The 22,236-nt window shown below is 45.8% G+C and overlaps 1 protein-coding gene across 2 annotated transcripts; it reads right to left on the bottom strand.

Moving 5' to 3' along the window:
• Positions 1–1,073: 1,073 nt before the first annotated feature.
• Positions 1,074–17,890, bottom strand: RNASEL (ribonuclease L). Of its 2 annotated transcripts, none has more exons than XM_010988539.3 (7): positions 17,778–17,890; positions 14,411–16,066; positions 10,805–10,890; positions 9,360–9,574; positions 8,378–8,510; positions 3,753–3,886; positions 1,074–3,074 (listed from the first exon to the last, which is right to left on the bottom strand). In XM_010988539.3, exons 2-7 carry the CDS (start codon positions 15,894–15,896, stop codon positions 2,894–2,896), a joined length of 2,235 nt encoding a protein of 744 aa, XP_010986841.1. In that variant the 5' UTR covers positions 15,897–16,066; positions 17,778–17,890; the 3' UTR covers positions 1,074–2,893. The 2 variants fall into 2 exon arrangements, with proteins under 2 accessions (XP_010986841.1, XP_064334131.1); XM_064478061.1 differs by lacking the exon at positions 17,778–17,890 and adding an exon at positions 17,315–17,642.
• Between the last annotated feature and the right edge of the window lie 4,346 nt (positions 17,891–22,236).

The following is a 22,236-nucleotide window of genomic DNA, read 5'->3' on the forward strand; positions in this document are numbered from 1 at the left end:
TATGATGACGTTACTCATGGTGTCTGCCTATTTATGTTGATGTGAGTCATGGCATTTGAGAAGATCACCTGCAGAGAAAGGGGGGAAAGTGAATTGCTGGCGGATTAATTCAGAGGCACTCAGCGTTCAGAGGTTGAGCAAAGAAGGAGCTGGCAGAGGATGCTATGCAGGAGCAGCCAATGGGGAGAAGAAGCAGTTGAGCGTGGTGCTGAGGACGCTAAAGAAGACAGGTGCAAGAGTAGTCAGCCGAACCAACTGCTGTTGTGAGGTGAAGACAAGAAGGACCACTGGATCTGGCTGCTACGAAGGTCATGGGTAGCCTTGACCTCCTAGGCGTCAATGGGAAGGAATGCACGAAAGCCCCCATACCCATCCTCACAATGACCAATCAGCTTTGACTCTCTGGAAAGACCACACCCTATGGACTTGCACACCCGGGTTTGCATCCTGGCTTTTCCACTTACTACCCGTATGAACTTGGGCAGCTTGTCTGCCCTTCCTGAGCATCAGTTGCCTCTTGTGTAAAGTGGGAGTAATTGCATCTTGTAATGTCGTCGTGTGTGTTGCTGGATGTCATATAAAAGCATGAGGCACAGGGAGACGGTGGGTGCTCGAGAAGTGGACAGTATTATTTCTACCATAGTTTCCTCTCCTATGTTGCTCTTTCTGGGTGGCCAACCTTCCCTCTTCTTTGAGTAACAGGCATCTCTGCTTGACAAGCCCACACACAGATCACCTTGCCCAACACAGTACCTAACATGAACTACAGGCCCAGTTAAATGTTTGTGATAATGGCAACTGAATGAGAAAAATTTGCAGTGTGTCCGGGGAAACCCTTATGGAATTAAAGCAGAGAGTAAAGTGATCAGTTCTTTCCTTCTTTTGCTACATGGATGCCCAGGGCTCGAATTGTTCCCGGATCACCAGAGGGATGAAAGTAGGCTCTTCCCGTGATTAAGGAGCTGGACGCCCTTTCTTAGAACTTACCCGGGAATTAATCATCGAGTATTTTCTATTGCAGAAATTCCTACTCTCTAACGTGGAAGTGTCACTCAGAGAAAATCAGACATTCGAATAATTCATAGTTTTATTGAATATGCTTTACAAATGGGCATTTTGATTGTCATATCCAGGTACTCACTGCAAATCAGGAAATCAAAGCTTTATTTTAAAACTTAAAGCAGTCTTAACTGCTGCTGAAACCATAAAGAATAGCCTTAAGTTTGTTTCTCCCGGCACTTCTTAATTTCATTCAGCGACACCCACTTTAGACCACCTCCTTTTCAGAAAGAGCCTGAGATACTAGTTCTTCACCCGGTTCCTCCCATCACAAAACAGCATCTTAACCGCCACAGCGAGGGTAAGTGGAAAGACCTCAGGCTTCATGTCAGAAAAGCTTTTCAAGTCAAGACAGTGACACTTCCCAGCTCTGCCTTACAGTAAATCACCACGTCTCTAACCTTAGTTTCCTCATGTGCAAAATGAGGATTGCAACACTTATGGGATTGTTTTGAAAACTAAAAGAGAGAAAAATAGGCAGGTGTAATTTATAAATTATAAAGCACCATCAAAATGTAAGCGTGCGTTATTACTCATGTATGAAGATGGTTCATTCATTTCTCGATAAACGTTGATTCTTACCGTGCAGCAGACATTTTGCTAGGCAGTAACAATACAAATCAAAAGTCTAGACCATTGATCCTAAGGAGCTTAGATTCCAGTAGGGAAGAGTCATGCTCAAGGTGGAGAGAAGCACGCTGTGGTGTGCCGACAGGTGCAAGGGAGCCAGAGAGGACACTCAGACTGGGGTGTGGGGAGGGAAGGCATTGGGGAAAAAAAAAAACCCAGTATCCTGGGCTCTTTCTGAAAAGGAGGAGGACTTCCTGAGGAGGTGACCCTGGAACTGTCTCACTACAGAGCCAAAAGCAAAACATTAAATTCAAATCATTCCTCGACACTTCACGGTCCTGGGCCCCCAGCCAGTTGAAAGGCGTCACAGTCCCTTAAAGCAGGGTTTTTCAACCTCAGTGTCACTGATATTTTAGGCGGGATAATTCTGTGTTGCAGGAGGGCGGGGGCTCCTGTGCATAGCGTAGAATGTTCAGCAGCATCTGTGACTTCTATCAGACCAGTAACACCCCTTCCCCGCAGCTCTGACAGCCCCAAGTATCTCCAGACACTGCCAAATGGCCCCTGAGTGGCAAGATTGCCCACAGTTGAGAAATACTGCCTTAACGTCACAGAAAACCAGCACAGGTGATTCTAGAAGGAATAGAATGCGTAGACTTACACTAACCAGTGCTCAAAAAATACTGCATGGATGAATGGAGTGAATGAACGAATGCATGAGCCACCCAGAGCTGCCCTGACACATTCCTTCTGGGTCTCGTCCAGAAGAGCTGAGCCAGCAATTAAGCACTAAGGTGCTCGAGCGAGAGGGAAGAACAACACCATGTCCATTTATACGGCGCTCTGTGTAACCTGGGGCAAGTGGTTTCAACCCTCTGAGCCTCTCTGGCTCTTCAGTTCCTAAATGGGGATGTTACCCCTATCTTGCAAGTTTGTTGGAAGAATTACATGAGGTAATTGATATAAAACATACAGCATTAAAGGCCTGGGAACTCACTCCTTTCGAGCAATTGACAAGAGGAATCTTAGCAGGATGCCTTCCCAGCTCCTGCCACTAAGCTTGGCCCGTAAAAAGGACTAGAGAAGTCTGGGCATGTAATTTTTTGGTTGTAAACATGTGGGGGATGCCGGACACTGCACCAGGAACTGACACAGCCATGCAACTCATCTCTCACAAGCAACCAGGTTAGTTAAGAGGCCCAGAGAGCTGTGACTCGCCCAGGATTACACAGCTAATAAGCTCCTTGAACAACTCAGAAGGGCACTAGGGCTGGCCAGCCTGCTGATCACCACCACCTCCATCACACCCAGGCTTGTTTGGATGGTGAGTTTTTGGAAAATGCTTGCTGTAGTCTGTGTTCCGTAGTTTCGTATAGACGTACATGACCAGATCGGGAAATTTCTCCTGAAAATACTTGGAAGGTTCTCCAATTGTTGACTTCATCCTGAAATGAAACATAAACATTCTGACATGCTTGTCCCGTACTCCACTCCCCTCCCCCACCTTTTCCAGCATGTGGCCCTAGAACTCTCTTTGCTCCCCTGGTTTCTACAGCAGAATAAAGCAGGACTTTGCTTTATCAGACAGAGCAAATTTCATTTCCTGACGCTCCAACTAATTGAGTGAACTTTGCCAACTAATTTGCTAATTTTTATGAATCTCAGTTTTATTGTCCATACAAGGGAGATGATGCAATTCCACAGTCCCTTAGCTACAATTCCCAAATCCCAGGGCCCTGAAAGCTACAAGAGTTTTTGTGAATTTGCAGCCAAGACTTTTGGTAGCAAAAGTTGATTTAACTAACATGGGGCTACTTTCATAACACTACGTTCGCTTTGCCCAGACACTCAGTCCCCCATTTCTTCACACCAGGGAGTCACCGGCCTGCTCTCCCATGCAGCTGAGCCAAGGCTGAAATGGAAGACCAGCCCCTGCTGGGCATGTCCACTGTCGATGGTGAGACCCTTGTGATGGCCCTTTTCCAAACAGAGGGGAGGAGTTACTTTTCTTTCATTGGAATAAATTTTCTTCTTTCCATTAACCAGTAGATATAAATTCAGAACTGGAATTTTGAAATTATTCTCAGCTGATGTATGACTTATAGGAGGGAAAAAATTCTTACTGTTTATTTTTTTTTTCATTAATGTGTTCTCCTAAATTCCGGATGAACTTCAGCAGATCACCCACAGTGTCCTGATAGGGATTGTTTCCTTTTTTATAAAATGCATCCATTTTTTTCATAACAGACTCGTTGATCTAAAAAAACCAAACAAACCAAAATATTACACAAAATGTGATAGCAACACAAAATAAATCCTGATAGAATGTTAATACCAAAAAGCAGAATACAAAAAAAAGACAGAATACAAATCTGAAAATATGCTAAAATTCCCACTGATTAAGTAAATTAACAGAAAGAAAAAAATGGAAGTAAACACTGTACACCACAATGCTAACTGCAGTTGTGTTTGGATGTGGAATTAGAAATAACTTTAAACTCATATATCTATTTTCCAAATGGATTGGTTTCATAAAAATTAACCATATCAAAATATGGTTTAGGAAATCGTTGGCTACTGTGCAAAAAAATTTGCTCATTATACTATACAGTATTGTTATCATTGTGGCCACCCTTCCAAATTCATACCTGATTACATTTCTTCTTTAAAGAGGTTTTCCCTGACTGACACCAGGCCTGGGAGCCATTGCTACAGTGAGTGTGGTTGTTTTTGTTTTGAATAATGTTTCCAAAGGTTACATGTTTTCCCTTGTCTCTAAGCGTCCAGGGGCAATTGCTCTCATATTAATAATGCCTTCCTCTTTGTGCTTCCATTCTTGTACATGGTTCTGATGGGGTAAGAGAGTAAGAGGCAACAACCATGCAGCCAGAAGGTCCCTTAGGAAGAGTGACTGGCAACTCAAAGGCTGCCCGGGTGTCTGATGTGTGGAGCACGTGTGAGAAATGCTAAGCAGTGTATGTGTGGTAGAAGGGGCAGCTGTGCAAAGAAAAGAGGGGGTCCACCCTGGAAAACCGATTGTACAACCATGAAAATGGGCAAGTCACAAAGATCAACAGGAAAGCAAAATTTAGAGTGGGAATTAAAAGGTAAGATGCTGAAGTCAATCAAAAGAAAACCCTAAAAGGTCCACACAAAAACTACTAGAGTTGATCGAAGAATTCAGCAAGGTAGCAGGTTACAAGATTAATGTTCAAAAATCAATTGCATTTCTTTACAGTAATGATGAATCAACAGAAAAAGAAAGTAAAGAAATAATCCCCTTTAAAATAGCACCCAAAGTAATAAAATACCTAGGAATAAATCTAACCAAGGAGGTGAAAGAATTATACACAGAAAACTATAAACCATTGATGAAGGAAATTAAAGAAGACTTTAAAAAATGGAAAGATATCCCATGCTCTTGGATTGGAAGAATCAACATTGTTAAAATGGTCACACTGCCCAAGGCAATCTACAGATTTAATGCAATCCCCATCAAATTAGCCAGGACATATTTCACAGAACTACAACAAATCATAATTAAATTTATATGGAACCATCAAAGACCTAGAATTGCCAAAGCATTACTGAAGAGAAAGAAAGAGGCTGGAGGAATAACTCTCCCAGACTTCAGACAATACTAGAGAGCTACAGTCATCAAGACAGCATGGTATTGGTACAAAAACAGACATATAGACCAATGAAACAGAATGGAGAGCCCAGAAATAAACCCACAAACTTTTGGTCAACTCATCTTCGACAAAGAAGGCAAGAATATACAATGGAATAAAGACAGTCTCTTCAGCAAATGGTGTTGGGAAAACTGGACAGCAGCATGTAAAGCAGTGAAGCTAGAACACTCCCTTACACCATACACAAAAATCAACTCAAAATGAATCAAAGACTTAAACATAAGACAAGATACAATAAACCTCCTTGAAGAAAATATAGGCAAAACATTATCTGACATACATCTCAGAAATGTTCTCCTAGAACAGTCTACTCAAGCAATAGAAATAAAAGCAAGAATAAACAAATGGGACCTAATGAAACTTACAAGCTTCTGCACAGCAAAGGAAACCATAAGTAAAACAAAAAGACAACCTACAGAATGGAAGAACATTTTTGCAAATGAAACCAACAAAGGCTTGATCTCCAGAATATATAAGCAGCGTACGACTTAATAAGAAAAAACCAAACAACCCAATCCAAAAATGGGCAGAAGACCTAAACAAGCAATTCTCCAAGGAAGACATACAAATGATCAAAAAGCACATGAAAAAATGCTCAATATCACTAATTATCAGAAAAATGCAAATCAAAACTACAATGAGGTATCACCTCACATGAGTCAGAATGGCCATCATCCAAAAATCCACAAATGACAAATGCTGGAGAGGCTGTGGAGAAAAGGGAACCCTCCTACACTGCTGGTGGGAATGCAGTTTGGTGCAGCCACTGTGGAAAACAGTATGGAGAGTCCTCAAAAGACTAGGAATATATTTACCGTATGACCCAGGAATCCCGCTCCTGGGCATATATTTAGGAGGAACCCTACTTCAGGATGACACCTGCACCCCAATGTTCATAGCAGCACTATTTACAATAGCCAAGACATGGAGACAGCCTAAATGTCCATCAACGGATGACTGGATAAAGAAGTTGTGGTATATATGTATAATGGAATACTACTCAGCCATAAAAACTGACAACATAACGCCATTTGCAGCAACATGGATGCTCCTGGAGAATGTCATTCTAAGTGAAGTAAACCAGAAAGAGAAAGAAAAATACCATATGAGATCACTCATATGTGGAATCTAAAAAAAAAAAAAACAAAAAAAAAGCATAAATACAAAACAGAAACAGACTCATATACATAGAATACAAACTTGTGGTTGCCATTGGGGTGGAGGGTGGGAAGGGATAGATGGGATTTCAAAATTATAGAATAGATAAACAAGATTATACTGTATAGCACAGGGAAATATACACAAGATCTTATGGTAGCTCACAGAGAAAAAAATGTGACAATGAATATATATATGCTCATGTATAACTGAAAAATTGTGCTCTATACTGGAATTTGACACAGCATTGTAAAATGATTATAAATCAATAAAAAATGTTAAAAAAAAAAAAGTCAACACAAATCAAAGATGTTTAAGGGGAAGAACCAATGAATTGGGAGACAAAAGAACAGGATTCTCTTCCCAGCTCTGCCACCCTCTGGCTTTCCGGTCCTGGGTATTTTGGGTTCTACCTCTGAGCCTCAGTTTCCTTAGCAATTAAATGAGTTGATGGACCTTATGGCATCATGACTTTGTACAAAGAGTGGCTTTCCTGCATGGCTTCTAAGCCAGACTGCTCGGCTTCAACTCCTGCTGCCCCTTCCTGACTCTGTGCCTTTGCAAAAAGCATTTGTCTGTGCCTCAGTTTGCTCACCTGCAAGATGGAAATAATTGCCTCGGAAGTTGTTATAAAGGTGAACTGTGGCAACCCATGTAAAGTCCTGAGAACCAGAGCTGCCATGTAGTCGGGACTACATAATCGTTAGCTATTGTCAGCATCTGCTCTGAGTTCCAATGGCTTTGTTTCTACAAAAGATTAACTTTCAGCTGAAGTTTCATAGACATTCATTTAGCAAAGAGTCCTAGCACACCTACTCTAGGCCGGGAATACAATGACAAGACAGTGGATAATCTCTGCCCTCGTAGAACTTACAGGGTAGCGGGAAAGACAGACATTAAGCCAGCAACTATGAGTACGATGTGTGGTCTAGAGGCAGGCAAAGGAAGGAAAGCAAAGTGAGACCTAGAAACAAAGAGAAGCAGAGTCCTAGATCAGGCCTAAGATAGTGAAGCTGAGAATTACGGGTTTTCCCATAATGCTTTGCACGGGTCTCTGGGGTACCCATCATTCCTGCGGGTCTCCCAGCCCTACATGGAACATGCTGCAGTCTGCTTTGCACATGCCTGACCTTGCATGGGCCTAACACACACTGGCACTTGACAGATGTCTGCTAATTAATAATAATGGAAGTTCTGAGAGTACTGACTAGATTAAGATGGTGATTAATTTTTATGTTCCACTATATTCATCTCAAGTTAGTTGGACCTTCCTGGGAAAAGAAGGAATTTGAAAGATCATCTTTTTTTTTTTTTTTTTTTCGTTGTCTGTTTTCTCACGCAGGAAGCAGGTGTGTGTGGGGATGCTCAGAGCTCGGCTGTTCACGGGCAGCAGAGGCAGCCTGTCTCTCCCTGGACGAAACGCCCCAGGGGGGAACACCTCCTTTGGGCTAACCTCTATTTAATCAGCTGCTCTTGTCACAATGGTAATAGAATTATTAGGCCTCATTCAGAAAACAAGGCTTGAGAGAAAGAGCCTCAGAAAAGGAAAAGGCTCATGGGCTGGGCAAGGCCAACCTCATCCTAAAGAGGAGCCTAGAGGAGTCTGTCAGGAGGGCCTGGCTTATGCAGAGGCCCAAAAGGGGATGGGCAGAGGGGGACCGGAATGGTTGGAGGGGACCCGGGATGGGCAGAGGGGACCCAGCATGGGCAGAGGGGGACTGGGATGGGCAGAAGAGGGGCTGGGATGGGCAGAGGGAAAGAAAACCCCCCTCTCTCACCCCTTAGTTGGGCCAGGCTCACAGTATTAAAAAAAAAAAAAAACTTAGGAAAACTAACAGACCACACGACCCAGACACTTATTTCTGGAAAAACTCCCAGACTGTGGGAATTGTTCATACCTTAGTCGTCCACTGGGCAAAACTTGTGGAAGTTTCGGATGGTCCAGGCTGTAGTAGCTGGAGGATCTCGCCATTAGGATTTCGCGTTTTGATGTCAGACTCATTTCCCACATCCCTAAGGGTCCTGTAGCGGCTGAATTTGACAGAATGATCAGAGTCATCCCATCCTCCCCACACCTTCCAGAAAGAGAAAACTATTCGATTTTGGCTTTTGGTAAAAGTACGTCTTTAAAAACTCTGCACAATGGGAAAGCAATGTCTCTCTCTCTCCCTCCCTCTCTCTCCACCCTCTCTCTCCCCCCTCCTCCATCTCTCTCCCCCCTCCCCCATCTCTCTCCCCCCTCCACTCTCTCTCTCCCTCTCTCCCTCTCTCTAACTCCCGCCACCCCTTTCCTATTCTTCAGTGGAGAAAATTAGAATCCAGAGGAGTGAAGTCACTGCTCAGTGACCCCCCTCCAGGAAGTGCCAAGCTGACCGAAGGGCCTGGTTCTGCTGATTCACAGCCTGACCCCTGCCCACACCACCTCACTGTGATGCTTAATTTTATGTGTGAACCTAACTGACCACAGGGGGCTCAGATTAAGCATTATTCTAGCTGTCTATGAGGATGTTTCCAGAGGAGACTGGCATTTGGACCAGTGGACTCAGCAAAGCAGATGGCCTTCCCTAGTGTGAGTGGGCAGCGTCCAGTCCGTGGAGGGTCAGAATAGAACGAAAGGGGGAAATCCTCCCTCGCTGCTGGATTGCTTCAGCTGGAACAGCTCTCTTCTCTCACCCTCGGCTCTGCTAGCTCTCAGGCCTTCAGACCCTTACTGGGATCTACAGCTTCAGCTCCCCTTGTTCTCAGGCCTTTGGATTCAGACTAAATCACACCATTTGCTTTCCTGGGTCTTCAGCTTGAAGATGGCGGAGAGATGCGCCCTGACTTGTACCCTCACTGTCTCCATCCTGGAGGCCTGTAACATACAAGCAGTCTTCTTACCTCTCCCAACTCCAAAAGAAGGGGTGGCCCAGCAGGCCACTCAGATGGTCCTTCACACTGTCACCAGGGCAGAACAGGCGACGAATGAGGTCCCGAGTTTCCTCATCTGGAGAGAATTGAATCAGTTCCTCCGTATCCTGATTACCTTGATCCTTCAGTCTCCCAAAAGGAATGCTCCCCTTATTCACCACATACAGGACCAGCAGCCCGAGCGCCTGCATAAAAGTCATAAATCGAGCCAAAGGTGCTTATGAATTATCTCTCTAGTGGGGGAACCATGGAGGGTGTGGCGCAGGCTATGAGGAAATGGAAAACACACAGAATTCCGAGGAGTCCACGGGCTGGTCAGGGAAAGAAGACACAAGCTTGTGCATAGAGAACTCATCAAGGCAGTATATGGTCCCCACGATTTAGGTTTATAAGGAACTAAAGATAGTCCCAGGCCAGAGTTTTCAGAGCAGACTGCTTGGAGGAAGAGGAATTCAAGCTAGACCCCAAAGTTTAGATACAATTTAGATAAAAGGAGGAAAGGGAGAAGGTTTTAAATAAGGGGGGTGCCCAGAGTCTGGCTGGGAACTGGGACCCTGGGTCTGGGCTTTATCTGCTGTCAGACAGCAGATAAAGGAGCCAGACCAGGTCCAGTAGAGCACAGTGATGGCCCCAGAAGTTAGGCCACAGCAGGGAGGCAAGGCCAGGGAGAAGGCCAGCATAGGGACCTCTGCACCCGGCAAGACACCAGTCAGGGGAGGAGCTCAGATCTGGAGCCACAGAAAGGCCAGACAGGGATGGATGGAGAGCTCTTGCTATTGCATGGGAATTCCAGCACCCTGGACAGCTCCAGGAGCGCGCCGCCCACCGGGTCAGAATGGAGCTGGGAGCTGCGCTCTGCAGAGGCTACATCCGTCTCTGCTCCGCTGTTTCAGGATCTTAACCTTTGGGGCTCAGTTCAGTCTCCCTTGAGCTGGGGATCAATCCCATCCCTCCCATGTGCTTCAGAGGATCTTAGCATCTGGCCCTCCCAGGAGCTCAGCACACACGTTTGAGTGGAGTAGGGAAAGAAATCTCATTTACTTTGTCTTTAGGCAGCAAACATCTCCTGCAGGAATTGTGCAGTTATTTTAGAGATGCCTGCTGGAGGTAACTCTGGAAGAAATGTGGCATGCTCAGTGTATTTATTATTTAGCCTGTGGAAGGAGAGGGATCCAGAGAGATACAGAAAGTACCACAGCGACTACCAACCCCATCCCAACCCAGGGAAATGCTGTCTGTCGTCTGTCATCTGTCTGCAAGGGAGTGAGGGCAATGGGTACAGGGAGGGGCAGGGCTTGAACCATCTTTCCCACCAGGTTAAAATGGGAACGTCCACTAATTTGGCCACAGGAAGTAAGGTAATGAACAAATAAGGAAGCAGAAAGATAGAAAAGTAAATTGTTTGTAGAAATTACCTCTAAATCTCTCTTGATTGCCTGTGGATCTCCAGCCCACTTGACGCTTTTATCAAAATCTGCCAGGCAAGCACCATTCTTGGCATCTAGGGGGTAATTTGTAGAGATGCAAGGAAAAACCCTCATTCTCCATGTTGTAATTAATTTAAATAAATATGTAACACAATGTACAATCCATCATCGCTGAGGAAGGCAACAGTAAGTTCATACCTGCCTTGTTTACTCCTCAAAGCACTATCATGTGCACTGTGTCCTTTCACATATTAGGTATCTGCTAAGAGCAGGAGTTACATTTTATCTTTTTCTGAGTCAACGGGTGGGGAAACACAAGGATAAGTTTAACCAGCTCCCCATTCATGCCCTTTTTGGGGACAAAGTGCACAGATTTGTAAAGAAGCTGCTGGAGGGAGTTAAGGTTACATCCTATAGCTAAAGAACAATAAACAACAAGGTCCAAATCCAAGACCACCTTAGCACAGCGTCCCACCAAATCAAGCCCACTCACTCCTGCCCACTATGATGTGGTGATCAGTTACCCTGGGAACCACGTGCTTGTAATGAGTCACTGCCTCCTTGTCCCCTTCAGAATCTTTCTCCCTTAATGGAAGCCACTGAGTCCTCAAAAAGAGGGATGTGTGGATGGGAGAGGTTGGGAACAACATGAAAGGTGAGTGGGTCAGTGACTTGTCCTCGAGGAGGTGGCTTGGAGGAGTCGGAGAAGGAAGGCTGGGGAACCCCAGATAGGATGATGGCAAGTACCACTGTGTGCTTCTCACACCGCTTTCGTTATGAACTTAGACATCAACGTTGTGTGGAAACCCAGAGTCTAACAAAAAATGAACCCATCAAATTATTCAACAAGTGTTTAGTGAGGGAAAAAGCGGTGGTGAGGAAGGAGAACACAGTTCTGGCCCTAGACAGTTCAGAGTCTCTGGGCAAGGGAACTGATACTCAATAAGGAATGATTACACATAAACATAAAATTCATTGCAAGTTTGAAAATGCTAGCCAAAGTGCAGGAGGCCCTGAGAGTGTAACATGGAAGGGCTACTGGGTTGTGAGTGGAGGGGAGAAGTCTTCCTTCAGGAAGAGACACCTCGATGGAAAAGGTCAGTAGAATTTGGGTGGGTGAGTGGAATGGGGAAGAGAGAATTCCAGATGGGAATTCCTGGGGAACTCCTCTCTCACCGAAGGAAGGACTGATAGCCTGGGGAGGAGGGATGGAGTCAGAAGGTGGCCTGCAATGAAGCTGAAGGGGCAGATGGGGTGCAGATCATAATCCACAGACTGTTTCCAATTATTTGAAATGATAAATTCCCTTCACTTGCTTAAGCCACCTTGAGTTTCCTGCTACCGAAATTTGAAAGTGCCTGATGGAACTCTTCACATCTCTTCTAACTCCTGATTTTTTTTGTTTATAGGCCCCAATTTTTTTAACTTCAGTTTCAACAGACATTGCTAAAGTGTTATAAAATTGTTTCACGCTGACACTCAGTTTCTGTCCTCCAGCGTCCCAAGGGAATCTGGCCCTGCGGACACCTGACTTGGTGCCAGTGGAACAGGTTTCTTACTTCTGGCCCCCAGAAGTGTGGGAGGTTAAATTTCTGTCGTTTTAAGCCACCCAGTTTGTGACAATTTCTTTCAGTAGCCACGGGAAACTTACACACTTGGTTAGCTATGTTTCTTTGGGTGTAAATTCTTTTGTTCCAGGCCTCTCTTTCAGGGTATTGGCAGCTCTTAAATATTTTAAGTGATTTTTGACTGGAAGCCTTACTTTGCAGTTGACATCCCATGAGTTCCTTCTGTCAATTCCACCCAACGTAGGGGAGGGATGGATGTACCTGCCAGAGCTTCCGCTATGGGTTTTATTCAGTGGAGCTCTGGGGCAAGCAGGACATGCCACTTAGTAGGTGCTTTGGCAGAAATTGTGTGGGTTTAACTGCTCTTGGTTTCTCTTGAGATCACCAGCCACCCAGTGACTCACATAGGCCCCCTGTTTGCAGACAGACAGGCCTGTCATGGATGCTTGATCCCTGGGGAAGAAGGGAAGCCCCAAGTCTGACCTCCCTAATTCCTACTGATGCACAGATCTGCCTGCTAGCTGGTCCCTGGTCCTCTCCTGCTTCTGGCTTCCATCACTTCCAAGTGGCCCTTTTCTGCTCTGTTCCCACTTTCATGATGAGGAGAGCTTTGCTGTGGCTTCCTCGCATTTGTCCTGGGCTCCTGTGCTAGTCTTCAGTCCCCTCCTGCCTACATTTGGTCTCTCCATGATTCTTCAAGATTTCATCCTGTAAGGATTTTTTTTATGTTGATCTCAGCTATGAAATCTTAAAACCCCTGTCCTGTCATTTTAGGAGTTCAATACAAGGAAGAGTCTACAGTATGGGCTAGGGCCACCACCCGGAGGCCAAAATAGAATCAAGTCTTTATTGTTCCAGCTCAAGAATGGAAGAAGTGGTGCCAGAAATTTCAAAGACCAAGGGATCACAAGCTGTTTTGCTTTGGAGCATGATATATGACCCTTTGGCAGCAAGATGGGCAGTTACGTTTGCCTGACTCTTGAAGATGCTTCCTCACCTGGCAGAGCTGGACATATTCCTGGCCCTCGTCCGTCTCCCCAGCAAAGTTGCTTAAAATCAGGAAGGCGTGCCACGAGCACCTGTCTTCAAACTAAAAACCAGATCTCAGCTATATTCTTATGCAGAGCTAATTTCTCTCTTCCAGGACCTTAAATACTGTTCCCTGCCTCTCAATGCCTGCACCCTCTTGTCGCCCTGGTGCCTGACATGAAGCTTAAATCTCAGGGCATATCTGTAGGTTAGGCTCTGCTTGCCCCCCTAGTCAAGCACCTGGCCTTTGCTGGGCACCTACAACGCACAGGTGACTGGTCCCTTTGACACACCGCACTTAGACCTCATAACAACCTTATGAAGGAGGTATTATCAGTCTCAGATGAGAAAACAAAGGCTCCCAGATTTAAGCAACTTGGTCAAGGTTGCAAAGCTACAAAGTGGTGGGACTAGGCTGCAAGGCATCCTGAATGGGGCCAAAGCCAAGGCTCTGTACACTGTGCCACCTTGCCCCCCACCCGGCCCCCTCCAGGATCGTACGCTGAGCTCTGCTTGTTACCTTTGACATTGGATTAGTTTATTTTGTTCTGGGATTGCACCAGCGGACGCTGACTTATTCGGCCTGCTTGCAGTCTGTTTCACTGAGTCACAATCTGTCCTGGATCCCAATTTTGACCTCGGTTTTGCCGTTAAGTTCCACGGTAACTGCCATCTTGCCTAAAGGAACACGTTTCCCGGATTCTCTGACTTGCAGACTATCTAAGAATGCAAACTTCTGGAGTTGGCTCCATCCAAGACCTGCCTTCATATTTGTATTTGCCAAAGGTGACACAAAGTTAGCCTGGTACTCTGCTGGCATCCGCCACCTCCACGTGGGATAAGTTACAACTGGTGGCGCCATAACTATGGAGTTGTTACATTAATCCTCACACTAAATAATGCACCTTGACTCTAGTTCTTTATTTTTTTGCAGTGAAAATCCCTTCGTTTTGTAAAGAAAGAGCCCACGGTTTCTAAGAGAAGACTGGGAACTCACCCATTAAGATATTTTGTGGCTGCAAATCCTGGTGAGTATATCCAGCCCAGTGTAGTTCTTGAACAGCCTTAAACATAGACGAGATGATGTTTCGAGAAAACTCATCTTCTTTGTCTCCCACAGCCTCCCCTCCGTGGTTGTCCAAGTGCTTCTCCAGAGTCTGCTCACAGAGGGCAAGGCACACGTACAGACAGCCCTTGTGGCTCTCACTGCCGTAGAATGTCACCACGTCACTGTTGGCTCGGCTGCTCTGCAAACAGGAGACTTCATTTTGTCCACGTGCACTGCCTTCATAGAATCGCTTCACGGCTACCTCTTGGTCTTCATAGAACCCCAGGTAGACGCCCCCTTCAGCAGTGTCAGCAAGTTTATACTCGTCATCAATAAAGATCTTGAGTTTGCCGATCATAGGGCGGCGCATCCCGCGGAGCTGTTTCAGGGCCTTTCCCCAGCGTGAGCTCTGAGGCTCCCAGTCTTCAGCGGGAGGGTGAGCATCTTCGGTGGCTCCATGATGCTGAAGAAACTTTGCGAGGCTAGTGTCATAATTAGCCTTCGCTATGGCAACCAAGTCCCCACAATTTGTGCTGGCTCCTTGTCTGCATAGCAACTGGACGATTTCCTTCAGACTGTGCTTGACAGCAAGCCACAATGCTGTCCTGCCCTTGTCGTCTGTGTCGTTCATCTCTATGTGTCCTTGTTCCAGAAACATCTGCACCAAATCCAGGTTCTTCCTTTCCACTGCCAGGATCAGGGGCGTCTTCCTTCCTTCTCCCTTCACATTGACATCAGCCCCATGGTCCAGCAGAAGGCGAGTGATGGCCCTCACATTCCCATTGTCAGGGCTCCGAAAGGCATAGATCAAAGCATTTCTGCCCATGTTGTCTCGGGCATCGGCCTCTGCCCCCATCTTGTGGAGGAGGATGTCCACGACTTCTACGTGCCCTTTCTCAGCAGCATCCATCAGAGCAGTGGCCCCTCCTTTCCGAATCCTCTGTTGATCTGCCTTTGTCTTTCGACGCAAATTCACCTCTGCTCCATTCTCATACAGGAATCTTAAGGCTTCGACCTTACCGTACGCAGCGGCTTCCATGAAAGCCGTGAAGCCGTTAACGTCACACTCATTGATGTCTGCTCCCTTAGAAAGGAAAAGTTCGAGCAGCTTCACATTTCCCACGATCGCAGCGACGATGAAGGGAGTGGCCCCGTTCCTCTTCCTCAAACAAGGATCCGCATCGTGACTGAGCAGAAGATCCACAATGTCCTCCCTGTGCATTTGCACTGCATTATGCAAAGGAGACCAGCCCCCTTTCTCTTCCTGGAAATTGACATCAGCCCCTCTTTCTAGCAACTGCTGGACCAGCTCTATTTTTTCGTTTTGAACAGCTTTAATCAACAAATGATTGTCTTCCTCTGAAGCCTTCCCAGAGGGTATGGGTCTTTGCTGAGGGTTGTTACGGTTCTTGGTCTCCATAATGGTAAATACCATTGGCTACAATTTTTTGCTTTTTCTTTGAGAAAATGAAAATGTATGTCCTTGGGGCTTGATCAAAGAGACATGGAGCCCTTAGAGACTGCTCTCAGGGTGAATAGCAATTATCTGGCTACAGACCACCAGTCGAGGAAGGACAACACTCTTGGAATCTTCTGACTTTCCACCTGGAGATGAGAGAGGTACTTTGTAATTTTATAATAGTGAGAAAACACTTGAGACAAGAGAAATTAATTTTACTAGCAACTTTTTCAAAATTCATCTACTTATTATAGAACTTTTTACTATAGAATATTATAAATATGTATAAATTATAAACAAGAAAATTATTACTCTATTCTCCCACTGCCCAGAAACAGGCACTGTTAATATTTTAACATAATTCTATAGATTAAAAAAAAAACAGTTGGACTCACGCTACGTAATGAACTTTGTAACATGCTTCTTTTCATTTAGTGCCTTACTTTACATGATATCCTACATCATTACAAAGTGTTTTAAAACACTTTAATGGCTGTGCAAGTTGCCATCAGAGAGTTATTTCTGTTCCCTATTACTGAACAGCTTTTTAAAATAACTTTTAAACAAGAGTTTTTAAATTAGAACTTTTTCACAATTCTAAATAATGTTGCAGCAAATTTAGCTTATTTTAGCTTGTTTTCTTACGTTAGATCTTATATAGATTTCTTACGATAGATTTCAAAGAATTGAATGACTGCTCAAAGGCTATAATTGTTTTTCGGATTCTCAACCTATATTAATAAAAAAATTTATTCCAATACCACATGAACATACTCCTACTAGAAACAGACGGCCTCTTTAAAAAACCAGAACCCTCCTATAATGAGAGGGAAAAAAAGTGTCAATTTGCATTTCTGGTTGAAGTGCAACCACTCTTGGTGGGTGTATCCCCGGCTCTTTGCGCAGGTGCAAATTCAAAGTAGTGCGGAGCCGTGGAAAGAACTCCGGCTCCGGCCTCAGCGAGATGGAAGGTAGAGCCCCTGGTTTTGTGACTTTAGACTTAACTTCCTAATTGTGTGACCTTGGTTATTGTCTGGACTTCCTGTTCCCTCAAATGGGGGCAAGCATAAATACAGCCCCCCACAGAAAGTGCACCAAAGTAGGGAGGGGGGAGATAGTAGGCATTCAATAAATGGTACAGCTAATTATGCCGCTTCATGAAAAAAAAAGTGTTTAACGAACCCCATTCTCCCCACTTATGTGCATATACGTAATACACGAATAAGGAACCTAGGGTGTCAATTTAGTCCAGCTGCCCTCAACCAGATCTCAGCTCAAACAGCAGGTAGCACCAAACTGTAGCCTGAATATTTATATAACTGCATACGCTACAAAATTCAGAAAGCAACCGTTTTTCAGCAGTCGGCCCCCTCTGACAGTCTCAAAGCCCCCACCTCAGAGGTCTAATCAGACTCGCCGCAGCGTAAGCACAATCCTCATCAGTGACATCTTTGGCCTATATGTGGGTGTGGACGGTTCCCGTCACAGCAGGTGAAGGGTGGGGCTGGAGCAAACAGGGGCAGAGAAGGAAGGAAGGTCAAGGAGGCGCGGAGCACAGTAGCAGGAGAGGACAGACAGCCCAGCAAAAGCGCTGCGAGGGACCCGTCCTGCTTTCGGTTTCACTTTCGCCGTGTGACCAGAGGTGCCCGATACACCCATGATTTGAATAAATAAGGTGTGGATTGTTACAACGTCTGGGGTTCTCAAGGCGCCCTGCGGCTGGCCGGCTGGCTGTGTGGCTCCTTCGGCTCCCGAGTCCCACGCCCATTGTCGTCTCCGGTCCCCAAAGCCCAAGGAATCCTGCAACTAAAACAACGTCTCAGGCTTTTCCAGCTCTGCTCCCTCTGCCCATCTCACCTTCTAAACGCACTTCTAGCTCTGGCAGCCCGCAGTCTTCAAACACTACTGCCAGCCGGGAAGCGCTTCCTCCTGGGGACGTCACTGAGCCGGCGGGGCGGAGCTGAGAACGGGGACGCCGGCGGAGGAGGGAGGGGACGGCGGCGGAGGAGGGAGGGGACGCCGGCGGAGGAGGGAGGGGACGCGCGCAGGCAGGGATGCCCTGCGCTGATAGCGCTGTCAAACCCTCCAGAGGAGAGCGACTTACTTCCCTGACTGATGAGGACTGGTTTCTTCCCTCCAAGACCAGGTCTTGCCGCTCAGCCGGCCGCCTTTCAGGTCACAGCATCCCGCTCCATCCGGACCACGTTATCGCAAACTCCCTGTCTTCCTGAGGGACGTGAACAGTAAATGAACAGTTAACTGTGTGCCGACTGGGTGCCTGGCACTGTGCTGGTTGCTTCACCAGTGACACAGTCCCAAGCAACCCCTAACAACCCCGCTGCTGATGGAACTGAGGCTCCAAGCAGCCAGGTGAGCCCACTGCCCCAGCTCCCTCGCTCACCTGGGCGCTCTCAACTCACCGCCCCGAGGCAGCGTGGCCTCCTTGAAGGGGCACCAGGCTGGCTGCCTTGAGCTGCGGCTGTTTTGCTGGGTGACCTCAGGCAGGAGGATGAAAGATGTTGGGCCCCATTCTCTCATGTGAAATGGTTTTTAAGGTTCCTTTCTGCTCCAGGAGTTCTGTCCTTGGCCATTTTCCTAGCACTGAGATGCCTACTGTGTCCTGAAGGCTACAGTGGGACTTAGTCCTGTCCCCAAAGAATATCCAGTCTTGCTGGAGGGACAAACTCCCGAAAGGGTCATGAACAGTGAGCAACATGTGTGCACATGAAGGTCACCAGCATCACGCCATCCAGACTCTGGGCTTCTGTTGCCCCTTACACCCCAGTAACGCCCAAGCCTCTCTGGCTCCAGACCCACAAATCTAGAACATGTCCCGAACAGAGACCCTCATCTCTCCCTAATCTGCTCTTCCTCCTCCTTTTCCTCCATCTCCGTGAATTGGCACCGTCACCTGAATGCGTCTCCTCATCCTCATCTCAAGTCTCCTGCTTTCATCTGCAAGGGACTGACCAAGCTTATTGCAAGAAACTGATGACCTGCTTCCCAGCCTCTTATTTAGTGTTTTACCTGCTTCACTGACTCACCATTGTGTTCAGGGCAGAGTTCAAAATCCTTAACCCATCATTCATTCAATTAATATTTATTTAGCACTGGCTAGGTTGCTAAGGACTCTCCTGAATGCTTGGGATATAGTGATTTGCCACATAAATGCCTCATGGGGGTCTTCCCGGAGTTTGTGTTGTAGTAGGCAGAAACAGATTGTAAACAATTGAGAAATGCAATATATAACGATTTCAGATTATGATATGGTCCCTACTCCTCAGGGGCATCATCACTACCGACATTTAGTTCCCCATCACATCATACCACTTTCCACCTCTGTGTCTCTGCGCACCCTGCTTTTGCTATCTGAACTAATAAGATTGATGATGATGATGGTAACAAGCATTTATGTAGCTCTTTGGTATGCTCCAGGAACTATTTTGAGCCCTTTAAATATATTAAATTATATAATCTAATCCTTATGAGGTAGGTACTATTTTTGACCCCATTGTACAGATGAGGAAACTGAGGCACAAAGTGATTAAGTAGTTTCCTTCCTTCTAGAGATTTGGGCTACATCACTGAACAACACAGAGAAAGATGCCTGCCCTCATCCTTGTTGGAAAAGCCAGACAATAAACAAAATAAGTAAATTATATACAATATGCTTTATAGTGAAAATCCTACAGAAAATAATAAAGTAGAATAAGGAGGGTTGAAAATACCAGGCTGGGGATTGTCAGTCAAGAGATAATATTTGCTAAATAATGAAGACTCAAATTCCATTCTCTAGCACCTAACTACACGACATCCCTTACCCTTAGGATCATACCTCAATTATTTAAGTTGTCAATCTTTCTTTTCCTCATAAAGCAATTTGAAACATTGGACCAATTTAAGAGATTTGGTGACAGTGAATTACCCTGCGATCAGCACTTAATATTTCCTGAACACTTTTTTCTCTTTACCTAAGAACTTCAATTTAAAGTTTTTTTTCTAGTTTTGTTGAGAAATAATTGACATACATCACTGTAGAAGTTTCAGTTATGATGGTTTGACTTACATATACTGTGAAATGATTACCACAATAAATTTAGTTAACATCCATCCTCTCGTACAGCTACAATAAAAAGAAAAAAGGTAGAATTGCAGGATCACATGGCCGTTCTATTTTTATTTTTTTGAGGAACCTCCATACTGTTTTCCATCTTGGCTGTACCAATTTACAGTCCCACCAACTGTGCACAAGAGCCCCCTTTTCTCACATTGACCCCAAGAGCTTCAACTTTTAAAGTTAATTTCAGCCCTGTTGATTAGAGAAATCTTAACCCTTTTACCCACAGGGCCATCTTGGCAATTATGCCAATAATTTTCAGCTCTATTGAAACTTCACATCTTTATTAAAAGTGCATCAATAAACAAAACTAAAAGTTATATCTCTTGGATATAATTCCAAAGGAGGGAGCCAAACTTCAAGTAAGAGCAAAATGAGGCAATTCCAGGGGAACGTTTGTCTCGCCTGACACGACATGGCCACAAGGGGGCAGCAGACTGCGAGGCACGGACCAGCGCCATCCACAGTCACCGGGAAGCAGCAGCACTGATTCGGAAACAGCGCCCGCTGCCCTGGGTTTGCGTGAGGACCGTGTGCATTCATGGCTCAGCCCTACCTGCCCTCATCTGGAATTCTGGAATGTGCTACCCAGCAGATGAAATATGGAAACAGTCGAACTATAACTTGAAAAAGTAGACTTGGAATCCTGGCTTTGAATCATGGCTCTTTCATTCTTTTCAAATAATTTGTTATTGTGTCAATAAATAGTCATTGACTATTATTATTATTATTATTTAAGGGACAATGATGCCTACTGTGTACAAGGAAGGCACTATGCTAAGTACTTGGAATCTGATGATAACAGCTAATACTCATAGGATATCAGCACTATGCCAAACACTTTTAATTTATTCCGTGTTCCCTAGGAAAGGTTCACTCTTACTGTCCTCATTTACAGATGAGGGGCTAAGCCTTGGAGAGGCTTAATCACTTCCCAAGACCATATGGCGAATGAGCCAGGATTCCAAGCCCCACATTCCAACAGCCCGGGCTGTGAGTCGCTTGGTATGGTCTATTCTGTCCCATCCTATCAAATGATATGGCTCCTGACCTTGAAGAGAGCAGTTCAGTGAAAGAAGAAGAGCTGTGAAGGGGTGAATGACAGTCCCACATCATACGTGAGGCCACCAAGGTAGGCACAGGGCATCCCGCAATCACAGAAGTGACGGGGGGAGATGCATTCTATGCGGTGGACGTCTGGGAAGGCGTCAGCTGAGGAAGTGTTTTTGCTAGATTTTCAGGAGGCATTTTGAGGAGGGCGTTCTCCTCCTTAGCCCCCAACCCCTAATTCTAAAAATAGTAATAATAATAAAAGGAAGGGGACTTTACAAGCAGAGAGAACAGCATGTGTGTATGGGCCATCTGGGTGGGTGATAAGTCAGGAGAGAGACTTGGGTTGGATCAGAGCAAGCCTCACGTGTCATCGTAAGAGCTGGACTTTCTCTCTTAGTCAAAGGTGAGTCACTGAAGGGCCTTCATGCAGACTTGGCATGCTCAGATCTGCGCTTTATGGATAAAGACTGGCACAGCGTGGAATATGAGCTGGAGGGGGAGAGGACCGGGGAGGGAGGCCCAGTGGGAAGCGGTTTTTATAGCCCAGATTGAAGAGGATGACAGTTTCCTCTAGAAGTCTCGGGGAGCTGGGAGGAGAAGCAGCGTCTCTGTGGAGGGGGAGGTTAGGGGCACAGAGGGCAGTGGCTACCTGAGGGGACGGCGATGAACTTGGTTTTGAACTCGCTCCATACGAAGAGCCTGTGGGACACCCAGGGGGAGAAGTCTGGCAGGAAGTTGGAAATGGTCATTGAAACTTCCCTCCTGCTGGATTTAAAATTAATCATTAAGAGCTATTTGCTGAACATTATATGCTGGACTTGGGGTGTAGAAAATCGGAGAGGGTCGTGCCTGATCCCAGGAGTTTGCGTCTGGGAAGGGGAGGCAGAAAGTAGGCATCTTCTCTGACCCTGGAGAGCAGCAGCCGTCATGGTGTGTGAAGCAGAGGCTTCTGCAATCAGACCCGCAGGCTCAGGGAAGGTGTCTCAGAAAGACCCTGGAGCCGGCTTTTGAAACATGCATCCCTCGGCTGATTAGGGAGGTGGTGGGTAGCAGTGATGAGAGGAGGGGACACGGCAGCGAGGCGATTCAGAATGCAAAATCAAGAAGACTTGAACAGAGGTGAATGTGTGAACCATGAGAGAGTTG

Source organism: Camelus dromedarius, chromosome 23, assembly GCF_036321535.1.
Source record: "Camelus dromedarius isolate mCamDro1 chromosome 23, mCamDro1.pat, whole genome shotgun sequence".
In the NCBI taxonomy this organism is placed as follows: Eukaryota; Metazoa; Chordata; class Mammalia; order Artiodactyla; family Camelidae; genus Camelus; species Camelus dromedarius.

Coding starts and splice junctions, on each gene's coding strand:
- RNASEL (XM_010988539.3), bottom strand. CDS start 15,896: ATGGTATTTACCATTATGGAGACCAAGAACCGTAACAACCCTCAGCAA. Junction 10,891..14,410: donor GCCACAAAATATCTTAATGG/GTGAGTTCCCAG, acceptor ATTACCCCCTAG/ATGCCAAGAATGGTGCTTGC. Junction 3,075..3,752: donor AATGAAAAAAAAAATAAACA/GTAAGAATTTTT, acceptor GTTTCATTTCAG/GATGAAGTCAACAATTGGAG.